At 45.4% G+C, this 12,067-nt stretch overlaps 1 protein-coding gene across 1 annotated transcript in view; it reads right to left on the reverse strand.

Annotated features, from left to right (window-relative positions):
• The window catches only part of letm2 (leucine zipper-EF-hand containing transmembrane protein 2), a 29,153-nt gene extending 28,482 nt beyond the window's left edge, over window positions 1-671 (reverse strand). Inside the window, exon 1 of the mRNA XM_078238496.1 lies at window positions 513-671. Coding sequence (XP_078094622.1) covers window positions 513-671 — 159 coding nt within the window. The remainder of the gene's footprint in view (window positions 1-512) is intronic.
• Between the last annotated feature and the right edge of the window lie 11,396 nt (window positions 672-12,067).

A 12,067-nucleotide genomic window follows, 5' to 3' on the forward strand; every position in this document is an offset into this window, starting at 1 on the left:
AAGGTGAATTTCCAGCAGAGGTTACAGGAAAGCAATTATTAGATGTGCGAAGACTGCCTGGTTTCACCTGTGCCTCTTCCCAATACAATTATAACATCCGAACTGTTGATGTCTTCCTCAGATCAAATAACACAGGAGGGATGAGGAGCAATTGAATGTGGAACGCTTTTATTTATTTTAGCAATGCCTTCCTGCTGTTTTATTGTAGAAAATTAAACATACGAGAAAGACGGATGGGCACAAAGATGTAGCATTAGAAAGGAGAAAAAAAGGTACATGAAGATTTCAGAAGACGGATACCACTAGAACAAGACAGAGTCAGGTATAAGGTGGAGACAAGTGAACTGCAACCGTTCAAGAAGGTGGCTCACCACCACCTTCTCAAGGGCACTTCAAAATGGGCAACAAGTGCTGGCCCTGGCATAAATGTGCACATCTCGTAAAATAATTTTAAAAACAGGAATGCAGTAAAGTCTAAATTAGGTGAAAAATGAATGAAGAATGTCAAATACGGTTGATGAACCGCAGGCACAGATAGCTTTGTGGAAATATGATGTTGCGATGATAATGGAGTCCTGGTTCACAAAACGGGTAGGACTGGACACTAAAGGCAAGGTCCAGTGGCACCCTTCCTGCTGGGCGGAATGGCAGAAGCTCGTGCCCAATTCCATGCTGAGAAGCTCATTATATGCCTCGGTGGGTATCAGCCTGATCACCTCGTAGGTGGGGAGCTGATTTGTCACTCTCCATCAGCTAGCAGAGTTTGAAGGTCCAGGCACCATATTTAAATATTAATACAACACACACATCTCTGCAGCCTGCCTGTCTGCATAAAACTGTCAAACATGTCTGCAAGGCACAAAGAAGGATGCATCAGCCTGCTTTAGCCACCAGGCCTTTGATCCAAGGAGTCCAGCTGCCTAAGCATACCCCCTGCCTCAGGAATGGATCGGGGAGGCATTCCATCTTCACCTCTCTGACCTCGGAGGCCATTGCCCAGGAGGTCACCGCAGCTGGCAATTGCACCCAAAGCACCATCCAGTGCAGGAGGAGGATGAATGATCTCATCTGTTCCATCAGGGCAAGTCATCTAGCAACTCCCTCAAACAGCTACTTTCTTCATGGATCTCACACAGTGGAGGGGCATATATCAATGCTTATTCTCTCACACAGACACTTTCTCATCACCAACATCCCATCTATCATGTTCTTTACATCCCATCCTCTGGGGGAGGATTCAGCACACTCAGGGGACATGCATCTCACTTCTGCTCCATCCCCTCTGTTCACATGCCTTTCCTCTTTATGCAGGTTCAGCTGGTATACGACAAGTAAGAGTGAATCCAGACTGGGGGAGGGACGGCTGAGATCTTTGTCCTCACTGAATTTGAGGAGACTGAGTCGACCTGGCTGGGGGGGCTACAGGGATTGCTCCTGTGGGGAAGGAGAGATTGGCCTCTCCCAACAGCCTAGTACAGATCACGGTTCCATCGCTGCATCAAATCCTGACAACCACAATGAGTCATATGTAGATTTATATAGCTTATGCTCATCAAACTCATTTCTAGGCACAAGTAGATTGAGGTCCTCTCGGCAGCTGAGCAGCACTCACAGTCCCCAGACCACATCCAGGATGAGGCGGCTCATGAATATCCATTACAGCATTCACTTACACACTCCACCAGTGCAGAGACACACACCTCAGGGAGGCACAGCTCTCGATTAATACATTACTGATTCAGGGGAATGAGATGGGTCAGCTGTTAGTCGGGGAATATTTAGGAAACAGTGATCATAGTATCGTATGGAAGCAGACTAGGAGCAATTTAGAGTGAAAATACTTAATTGGAGAAGGGTCAATTTCAGTGTGATCAGAATGAATCTGTCTCGAGCAAACTGGAATGAAAGATCAGCAAGCAAAACGGTAAAGGGAACAATGGATTATCTTTGGAAAGAAGATGGTTCAGGTACAGTCAAGGTACATTCCCAGGGGAAAGGTAGGGCAACCAAAGCCAGAGTTCCCCAGATGATGAAAGAGATTGAAGGTAAGATGAAATGGAAACGGGAGGCATATGACAGATGTCAGGTTGAGAATACAAATGAGACCAGGCTGAATATAGAAAGTTTGGAGAAAGGGGAAGTAAAATGGAAAATAAGAGCCAAGGAGGGAGTCTGAAAGGAGATTGGCTGCTAACATAAAAGGCAATCCAAAACTCATCCATAGACATATCCATGGCAAGAATAGTAAGCAGAGTAGTAGGGCCAATTTTGAGACCAAAGAAGGGGACAAATGCTTGGAGATAAGGACAAGGTTGCGGTACTAAATGAGTTCTTTGTCTTTGTCTTTCTCAAGGAAGAAGATACCACTGAAGTCACAATAAAAGAGAAAATGCTGGATAGGCTAACAATTGATAAAAAGCAGACACTGGAAAGGCTGGCTGTACTTAAAGTTGATAAATCACCAGGACTCGATCAAATGTATCCAAAGGTACTGAGGGGAGTATGGAAATTGTGGAAGTGCTGCCCATAAACTTCCAATCCTTCTTAGATACAGGAATTATACCAGAGGACTGGAGAATTGACACCCTGATTGGAAAAAAAGGGTGCAAGGATAGACCCAAAAACTACAGGCCATTCAGTTTAACATCAATATGAAAATAGCTTTGAGAAACGATAATCCAGGACAAAATCACTTGGATAATTGTGGATTAATGAAGAAAAGGCAGCATGGATTTGCTAAAGGTATGTTTAACCAATCAGTTGAGATTTCTGATGAGAAAGCAGAGGGTCATGAGGCAACATGGATACAAAGTTGACTGAGTAACAGGAAATAGAGTGGTGATGAACAGTTGAATTCTGGACTGGAGGAAGGCGGGGTTCCTCAAGGGCCACTGCTTTTCTTAATATATATTAATGACCTAGACTTGGGTGAACAGGGCACAATTTCAACATTTGCAGAGGATAACAATAAATTTGTAAGTGTTGTGAATCATGAGGGGAGATTCAACAAGAGATTTAAAGGAAACATGGGCAGGCTGGTGGAATGGGTGATGAAATTTAATACAAAGAAACGTCAAGAGATTAATTTCAGTAAGAAGGCCGAGCAGAGGCAACATATTCTGAAAGAAACAATTCTGAAGGGAATAGAAAGACCTGGGGGTTTATGTGCACAAGTCATTGAAGGTGACAGATTCAGAACATGGTTAAAAAGCAAATGGGATTCTGAGCTTTATGAATAGAGGCAGAGATTATAAACACAATGAAGAAACGATGAACCTTTGGGCTTTGATTTAGCCTCACTTGGAGTATTGAGTCCAATTCTGAGAACTGGACTTCAGAAAGCATGTCAGGCTTTAGAGAGGGTGTGGTAAACATTCACAAGACTGGACTGGTAGACAAAAGGCAGGTAACTACAGGCCGGTTAGCTTAACATCTGTAGTTGGGAAAATGCTGGAATCTATCATTAAGGAAGAAATAGCAGGACACCTGAAAAAGAATGGTTCAATCAAGCAGACGCAGCATGGATTCATGAAGGGAAAGTCATGTTTGACTAATTTACTGGCATTTTTTGAGGATATAACGAGTGCGGTTGACAGAGGGGAACCGGTGGATGTGGTGTATTTAGATTTCCAGAAGGCATTCGATAAGGTGCCTCACAAAAGGTTGCTGCATAAGATAAAGGTACACGGAGTTGGGGGTAAAGTGTTAGCGTGGATTGAGGATTGGCTATCTAACAGAAAGCAGAAAGTCGGAATAAATGGGTGCTTTTCCGGTTGGCAATCAGTGACTAGTGGCGTGCCGCAGGGATCGGTGCTGGGGCCTCAACTATTTACCATATACATCGACGATCTGGAAGAGGGGACCGAATGTAGGGTAACAAAGTTTGCGGATGACACAAAGATGAGTGGGAAAGCAAATTGCGTGGAGGACACAGAGAGTCTGCAGAGAGATTTGGATAGGCTAAGTGAGTGGGCAAGGATCTGGCAGATGGAGTATAACGTTGGTAAGTGTGAGGTTATCCACTTTGGAAGGAATAATAGTAAAATGGACTATTATTTAAACGGTGAAAAATTACAACATGCTACTGTGCAGAGGGACCTGGGGTCCTTGTGCATGAATCATAAAAACTCAGTTTGCAGGTGCAGCAGGTAATCAAGAAGGCAAATGGAATGTTGGCCTTTATCGCGAGAGGGATGGAGTATAAAAGCAGGGAGGTCATGCTGCAACTGTACAGGGTACTGGTGAGGCCGCACCTTGAGTACTGTGTACAATTTTGGTCCACTTATTTAAGAAAGGATATATTAGCTTGGGCGGGGGTACAGAGAAGGTTCACCAGGTTGATTCCGGAGATGAAGGGGTTCACTTATGAGGAGAGATTGAGTAGACTGGGCCTGTACTCATTGGAGTTTAGAAGGTTGAGGGGAGATCTTATAGAGACATATAAGATAATGAAGGGGCTAGACAGGGTAGAAGCAGTGAGGTTATTTCCACTTACAATGGAAACAAGAACTAGGGGGGCATCGCCTCAAAATACGGGGGAGTCAATTTAGAACAGAGTTGAGGAGGAACTTCTTCTCCCAGAGGGTAGTGAGTCTTTGGAATTCTCTGCCCAATGAAGCAGTAGAGGCTACCTCGTTAAATGTGTTTAAGTCACAGATAGATAGATTTTTAACCATTAAGGGAATTAAGGGTTATGGGGAGCGGGCAGGTAAGTGGAACTGAACCCACTATCAGATCAGCCATGATCGTATTGAATGGCGGAGCAGGCTTGAGGGGCTAGATGGCCTACTCCTACTCCTATTTCTTATGTTCTTATGTTATTATCTAGGGATAAGGGTCTTCACTTCCGAGGATCGATTGAAGAAGCTGGGGTTGTTCTCCGACGGACGAGAAGGTTAAGGGGAAATTCAGTGTGGATGTTCAAACTCATGAGGAATCTGGGCAGAACAGATTGAGAGAAACTTTTCTGCCTCTGGCAGAAGTGTTGAGAGGGTCAGAGGGTACCAATGTCAGGTGATTTGCAAAGGAAGGACCGGTAGAGGGAAAGCCTTTTGATGCAGTCAGTGGTTAGGATCTGGAATGCACTGCCAGAGTGTGTGATGGAGGCAGATTCAATCGTGGCTTTCAAAAGGCAATTCGCTAAGATGCTGAAGAGAATAAAATTGCTGGGCTCTGGGGAAAGGTAGTGAGAGTGGACTATCTCAGCAGTTCTTGCCATGAGCTAGCATGGACAGGCCCAGGATATAACCTCATTCTGCGCTGTAATCCTGTTAGGATTCTATAAATCTAAGTTCTAATATCCACAATCGTAAACATTTATACTGACTTAACTATTTTCATGACTTAGAAGTAGAAGCATTATATCCGAGAACTTACTGAGACCAACCCACACTTTGCTGAAACTAGTTATTATCGACCCAAGCCAATAAATAAGTTACCCTGGTTCTCCAGTGAAACACCTTGACACATGGGCTAGGATTTTACACCCTCCTCCCACCTTGCAGGACCTTATAGTCTCCCAAAGTAAAGGGAAATTTAAACGGCCCACTGTATCTGCTGGGGGGATGGGGGGAGTGGGGGAACATACACCATGATGGGACTGTAAAGTCCTGGCCATGATAAGTATCTAACAAGGGCACATGTTTGCATCAGGCTTTGACAGAGGTCATCAGATCAAATCCATTGGTGTATATTCTTCAGTTGTTTTAAATGAAGGATTTTTTTGTTGTTGTAGACTGGGTCACAAAGCACGGGTTGTGTGGCATCAAAAATGGAATTATTTGAGGTCCCCCCTTTGTTCTGGTTGTGACTGGGTTAACATTTCCAATATGATTTGTGGTTTCATTTCCAAGTCCAATCCTAAAAGGGCAGCACGGTGGTTAGCACTGCTGCCTCACAGCGCCAGGGACCCAGGTTCAATTCTGGCCTCGTGTGATTGTCTGTGTGGAGTTTGCACGTCCTCCCCATGTCTGCATGGGTTTCCTTCGGGTGCTCCAGTTTCCTCCCAAAGTCCAAAGATGCGCAGGTTAAGTGGATTGGTCATGTTACATTGCCCCTTAGTGTCAGGGGGATTGGCAGGGTAAATACGTGGGGCTGGAGCCTGGGTGGGATTGATGTTGGTGCAGGCTTGATGGGCCAAATGGCCTCCTTCTGCACTGTAGGGATTGCATGATTCTATGAAAGGTGAAATCAAAAACCCATGCTTATCGGTGTCTTACTTTTCAGCATGAATAGGTAAACTAACGTAGTGACTTATTGTGACTCAGATAGGATGATAACTTTACATTAATAATCTAACTGCAGCACCCCGCCTAAACTCCTGAACTCTGCCGAGTTACTCGGATGCGGCAGCACTTGCTAAAGTCTGGGCTGGTGGTCGCTGGTGATCCTGCTGGGTGGGAGGAGCTTTAAAATCCTCTTAGTTACAGAGCTGTGCTTTGTGCAGAAGATTAAAAAGAAAATAAAGGAAGACCCATATTTCTGAAGCGCCTTTCACAGCATTAAGATGTCGCAAAGTGCTTTACATACATTTAAGTACTTTCAAAATGTAGTCATTTGTAATGTGGAAAATGCAGCAGCTAATTTGCACATTGCAAGGGGAGGCGGTGGTGTAGTGGTATTGTCGCTGGACTAGTAATCCACAGACCCAGGGTAATGCTCTGGGGACCTGGGTCCAACCCATGGTAGATGGTGAAATTTGAATTCAATACAGATCTGGAATTTTTAAAAAAGTCTAATGATGACTATGAAAGCATTGTCAATTGTTGTAAAAACCTATTAGGTTCACTAATGTCCTTAAGGGAAGGAAATCTGTTGTCCTTACCCGATTTGGCCTACATGTGATTCCAGAGCCACAGCAATGTGGTTGACTCTCAAATGCCCTCAAGGATGGGAAATAAATGCTTGTCCAGCCAGCGACACCCACATCCCATGAACAAGTACAACAAAAATAGCAATGTGATAATGACGAGAGCATTTTTTTTTTGTGATGTTAAATGAGGGATAAATATTGTCCGGGACACAGGGGATATGATCCCTGATTATCTTCAAAATAGTGGCATGAGATATTACACATGGGCCTGAACGAGAATACAAGGCCTCATCCCCAAGCAGCATCTCCAGCAAAGCAGCACTCCCTCAGTACCCGTACTGAAGTGTTGGCCTCAAAACCCAGAGTGGGCTTTTAATTTTGACTCAGAGGCTCGAATGCTACCAGCGAAGCCACAGCTGACAAAAAGAGGGTGGGCGTTCAAAAAATATCGTGAGTTCAGTAACAGGGTATCCATCTTTCAATTTTCAACAGCGTTATCCTAGGGATTATGTTTTTTGCAGTGACAGAAGATGTGTTTTTCTTTACTCAGCTCTCTGGTATAATGGCTTAGGCAAACTCCCAATTCAGATTAAACCCGTCCACAAGAACAATAGTCGTACATTCAGCAAGCTACCAATGATAGCAAGCGAGTAACTGATCTGATGATCCAGTTAAAATACTGGGCATTGGAGTATGCCACTTCATACAGGAAACTTCCTGTGCGGGCTTGTAACAAAGGATCTTCGACAAACAGCTGTGTACACAAAAATCACAGTGAGTATCTTTTTCTAATTTATACAGTCAAAGGAAACTGTGGAACTATTTGTCAGATATTGATCTGAAAATTTTGCATGCAGATATTCACAATTTACAGCATTGGGGTTAATTAATTTCTAAAATAGAGTGTGAAGTAGCTGCGCTTTTTAAAGTATAAACACTTGAGTGCAGCGTCCATCAGTTACATTTGGACATCGAAATATGCCTTGCAACCAGTGAACCTTCCAAATGTTCTTTGTTGCATGTGGCCCTTTTTTTATTTCAATGTGCAATGGCTGCGTAAGTAAGGGGGACAGCTTGTGAGTGGTCTGTGCAGTACCTTGAAGGTGTATGCACACAACTTACAAGAAACAGGGCGGCACGGTAGCACAGTGGTTAGCACTGCTGCTTCACAGCTCCAGGGTCCTGGGTTCGATTCCCGGCTCGGGTCACTGTCTGTGTGGAGTTTGCACATTCTCCTCGTGTCTGCGTGGGTTTCCTCCAGGTGCTCCGGTTTCCTCCCACAGTCCAAAGATGTGCGGGTTAGGTTGATTGGCCAGGTTAAAAATTGCCCCTTAGACTCCTGAGATGCGTAGGTTAGAGGGATTAGCGGGTAAAATATGTGGGGATAGGGCCTAGGTGGGATTGTGGTCGGTGCAGACTCGATGGGCCGAATGGCCTCCTTCTGCACTGTAGGGATTCTATGATTCTATGAAACAGTGTTTGACCAAGTTCAAATTTACACAACGTCACTAAATAGTAAAAATAAAGAGAAAGAAAATACAGATTAGTTTCCCTGTCCTTCTCCCTGGAGAGAAACACAATCTACACCATACCTTTATGAAGCCAAATCTCCCTACAACTAGTTAAAGAAGACAGCAACAACAATTTGTACATATATATTATAAATTTATATTTCACTTTAATGTCTCTCAAAAACACTTCACAGGAGTGTTAGCGAGCAAATTTTGACACTGTGGAGCACAAGGAGATATCAGAGTAGATGACCAAAGGGTTGGTCAAATAGGGACCGTAGATCACAGCATACAACTGGACCCAGCATATAAGACGACGCCATTTTTTGACCCCAAAAATCATGTTATTACATCCACTTGGAATATAAGTCGACTCCCTTTTCAGCCACAACTCTACACTCGCATTTGCTAGTCAGCCTTAATTTTTCACCGCACAAATGGGTGATTTACCTCTTGGTACCTTACGATTTGTGCAATTGGGATCGAGCAACCACTACGGGCTGTGCTGTGAACTTGCAAAGGAGTTTAAAGTACTACCACATAGAGTACAAACGATAAACATGGTGACTACTCACACCAGCAGTTCACTTTTATACTTGGCATGTCAGTTGACTTGTGGTTTTAGAGGGATTTTTCCAGGCATCAAAGTAGGAAAGAGGTTTGAAGATTATTTATTAATGTCACAAGTAGGCTAACATTAACACTGCAATGAAGTTACTGTGAAAATCCCCTAGTCGCCACACTCCAGCGCCTGTTTGGGTACACTGAGGGAGAATTTAGCATGGCCAATGCACCGAACCAGCATGTCTTTCGGACTGCGGGAGGAAACCGGAGCGCCCGGAGGAAACCCACGCAGACACGGGGAGAACGAGCAGAATCCGCACAGACAGTGACCCAAGCCGGGAATCAAACCCAGGTCCCTGGCGCTGTGAGGCGGCAGTGCTAACCACTGTGCTGCCACTGAAGTGGAGAGATTTAGGGAGGGAATTCCAGAGTTAGGGGCCTAAGCAGATAATGGTGATGCAATTAAAAGCTGGGTTAATCAAGAAACTCAAATTTGAGGAACATTGTAAGGCTGGAGGAGAGATTGCAGAGGTCGAGGGGAGCAAGGCCAGGGAAAGATTTGAAAGGAAAGATGAACACTTTAAATCGAGGTGTTCCTCAACTGCCAGCCAATGTGAGTCTGTGAGCACTGGGATGGTGGGTGACTGCGACTTGGTGTGGGTTTGGATACGGGTGGCTGTGGTTTTCGCAGGATGGAACTCAGGAGTGAGGATTTCAGCAGCAGCGGAGCTTAGGCCGGGATGGAGGTGGGTGATGTTACAGAGGTGAAATGGAAGGTTAGGTGATGCCATGCACATATTGTTAGAAGTTTGCCTTGGGGTCAAACATGGTTGTAAATAGCATGATTCAGCCTCAGATACTTGCCAGGGAGATCGATGGAATCAATGGATATGGAAATTGAGTTTACAGCGGGGCCTGAAGACAATGGCTTTGGTCTTCCCAATACTTAGTTGGAGGAAATTTCTGCACATCCAATCCTGGATGTTGGACATGCAGAATGACAATTTAGAGACACTGGAGGGGTCAAGTGAAATGGTTATGTGGTAAAGCTGGGTGTCGTTAATGTGCTGACAGTGTATTTTCAGTGTTGTGACCTGCTGCACTGTAGATGAGAAATCCTTGAAGGACGCCAGAGGTAATGGTGCGGGAGCAGGAAGTGAAGCCATTGCAGTTGATTGTCTGTCTACGACTTGATCAGTAAGAATGGAGTCATGCTTGTGCGGCCCTAACCAGCTGCTCAATATTGGAAAGGTGTTAGAACATAGAACATAGAACATAGAAAGCCACAGCACAAACAGGCCCTTCGGCCCACAAGTTGCGCCGATCACATCCCCACCTCTAGGCCTATCTATAGCCCTCAATCCCATTAAATCCCATGTACTCATCCAGAAGTCTCTTAAAAGACCCCAACGAGTTTGCCTCCACCACCACCGACGTCAGCCGATTCCACTCACCCACCACCCTCTGAGTGAAAAACTTACCCCTGACATCTCCTCTGTACCTACCCCCCAGCACCTTAAACCTGTGTCCTCTCGTAGCAACCATTTCAGCCCTTGGAAATAGCCTCTGGGAGTCTACCCTATCCAGACCTCTCAACATCTTGTAAACCTCTATCAGGTCACCTCTCATCCTTCGTCTCTCCAGGGAGAAGAGACCAAGCTCCCTCAACCTATCCTCATAAGGCATGCCCCCCAATCCAGGCAACATCCTTGTAAATCTCCTCTGCACCCTTTCAATGGCTTCAACATCTTTCCTGTAATGAGGTGACCAGAACTGCGCGCAGTACTCCAAGTGGGGTCTAACCAGGGTCCTATAAAGCTGCAGCATTATCTCCCGACTCCTAAACTCAATCCCTCGATTAATGAAGGCCAGTACGCCGTACGCCTTCTTGACCGCATCCTCCACTTGCGAGGCCGATTTAAGAGTCCTATGGACCCGGACCCCAAGGTCCTTCTGATCCTCTACACTGCTAAGAATGGTACCCTTCATATTATACTGCTGCTTCATCCCATTGGATCTGCCAAAATGGATCACCACACACTTATCCGGGTTGAAGTCCATCTGCCACTTCTCCGCCCAGTCTTGCATTCTATCTATGTCTCGCTGCAACTTCTGACATCCCTCCAAACTATCCACAACACCACCTACCTTGGTGTCGTCAGCAAACTTACCAACCCATCCCTCCACTTCCTCATCCAGGTCATTTATGAAAATGACAAACAGCAAGGGTCCCAGAACAGATCCCTGGGGCACTCCACTGGTCACTGACCTCCATGCAGAGAAAGACCCCTCCACAGCCACTCTCTGCCTTCTGCAGGCAAGCCAGTTCTGGATCCACAAGGCAACAGCCCCTTGGATCCCATGCCCTCTCACTTTCTCAAGAAGTCTTGCATGGGGGACCTTATCGAACGCCTTGCTGAAGTCCATATAGACCACATCCACCGCTCTTCCTTCGTCAATGTGTTTGGTCACATTTTCAAAGAACTCAACCAGGCTCGTAAGGCACGACCTGCCCTTGACAAAGCCGTGCTGACTACTTTTGATCATACTAAACTTCTCTAGATGATCATAAATCCTGTCTCTCAGGATCCTCTCCATCAACTTACCAACCACTGAGGTTAGACTCACCGGTCGGTAATTTCCCGGGCTGTCCCTGTTCCCTTTCTTGAATATAGGGACCACATCTGCAATCCTCCAATCCTCCGGAACCTCTCCCGTCTCCATCGACGATGCAAAGATCATCGCCAAAGGCTCCGCAATCTCCTCCCTCGCCTCCCACAGTAACCTGGGGTACATCCCATCCGGTCCCGGCGACTTACCAACCTTGATGCCATTCAATAGTTCCAACACATCCTCTTTCTTTATGTCCACATGCTCGATCCTTTCTGTCCACCGCAAACCAGCAGTACAACCACCCAGATCCCTTTCCACCGTGAATACCGAGGTAAAGTATTCATTAAGCAGCTCCGCCATTTCTAACGGTTCCGCACAAACTTTTCCCCCTTCACCTTTTAAGGGTCCTATGCCTTCACATCTCATCCTTTTACTCTTGACATATTTGTAGAAAGCCTTGGGATTCTCCTTAATCTTACCCGCCAAGGCCTTCTCATGACCCCTTCTCGCTCTCCTAATTTCCTTCTTAAGCTCCTTCCTACATCCCGTATACTCCTCTAAATCCTTA

The sequence above is a fragment of the Mustelus asterias genome, chromosome 22 (assembly GCF_964213995.1).
Source record: "Mustelus asterias chromosome 22, sMusAst1.hap1.1, whole genome shotgun sequence".
NCBI lineage: Eukaryota > Metazoa > Chordata > Chondrichthyes > Carcharhiniformes > Triakidae > Mustelus > Mustelus asterias.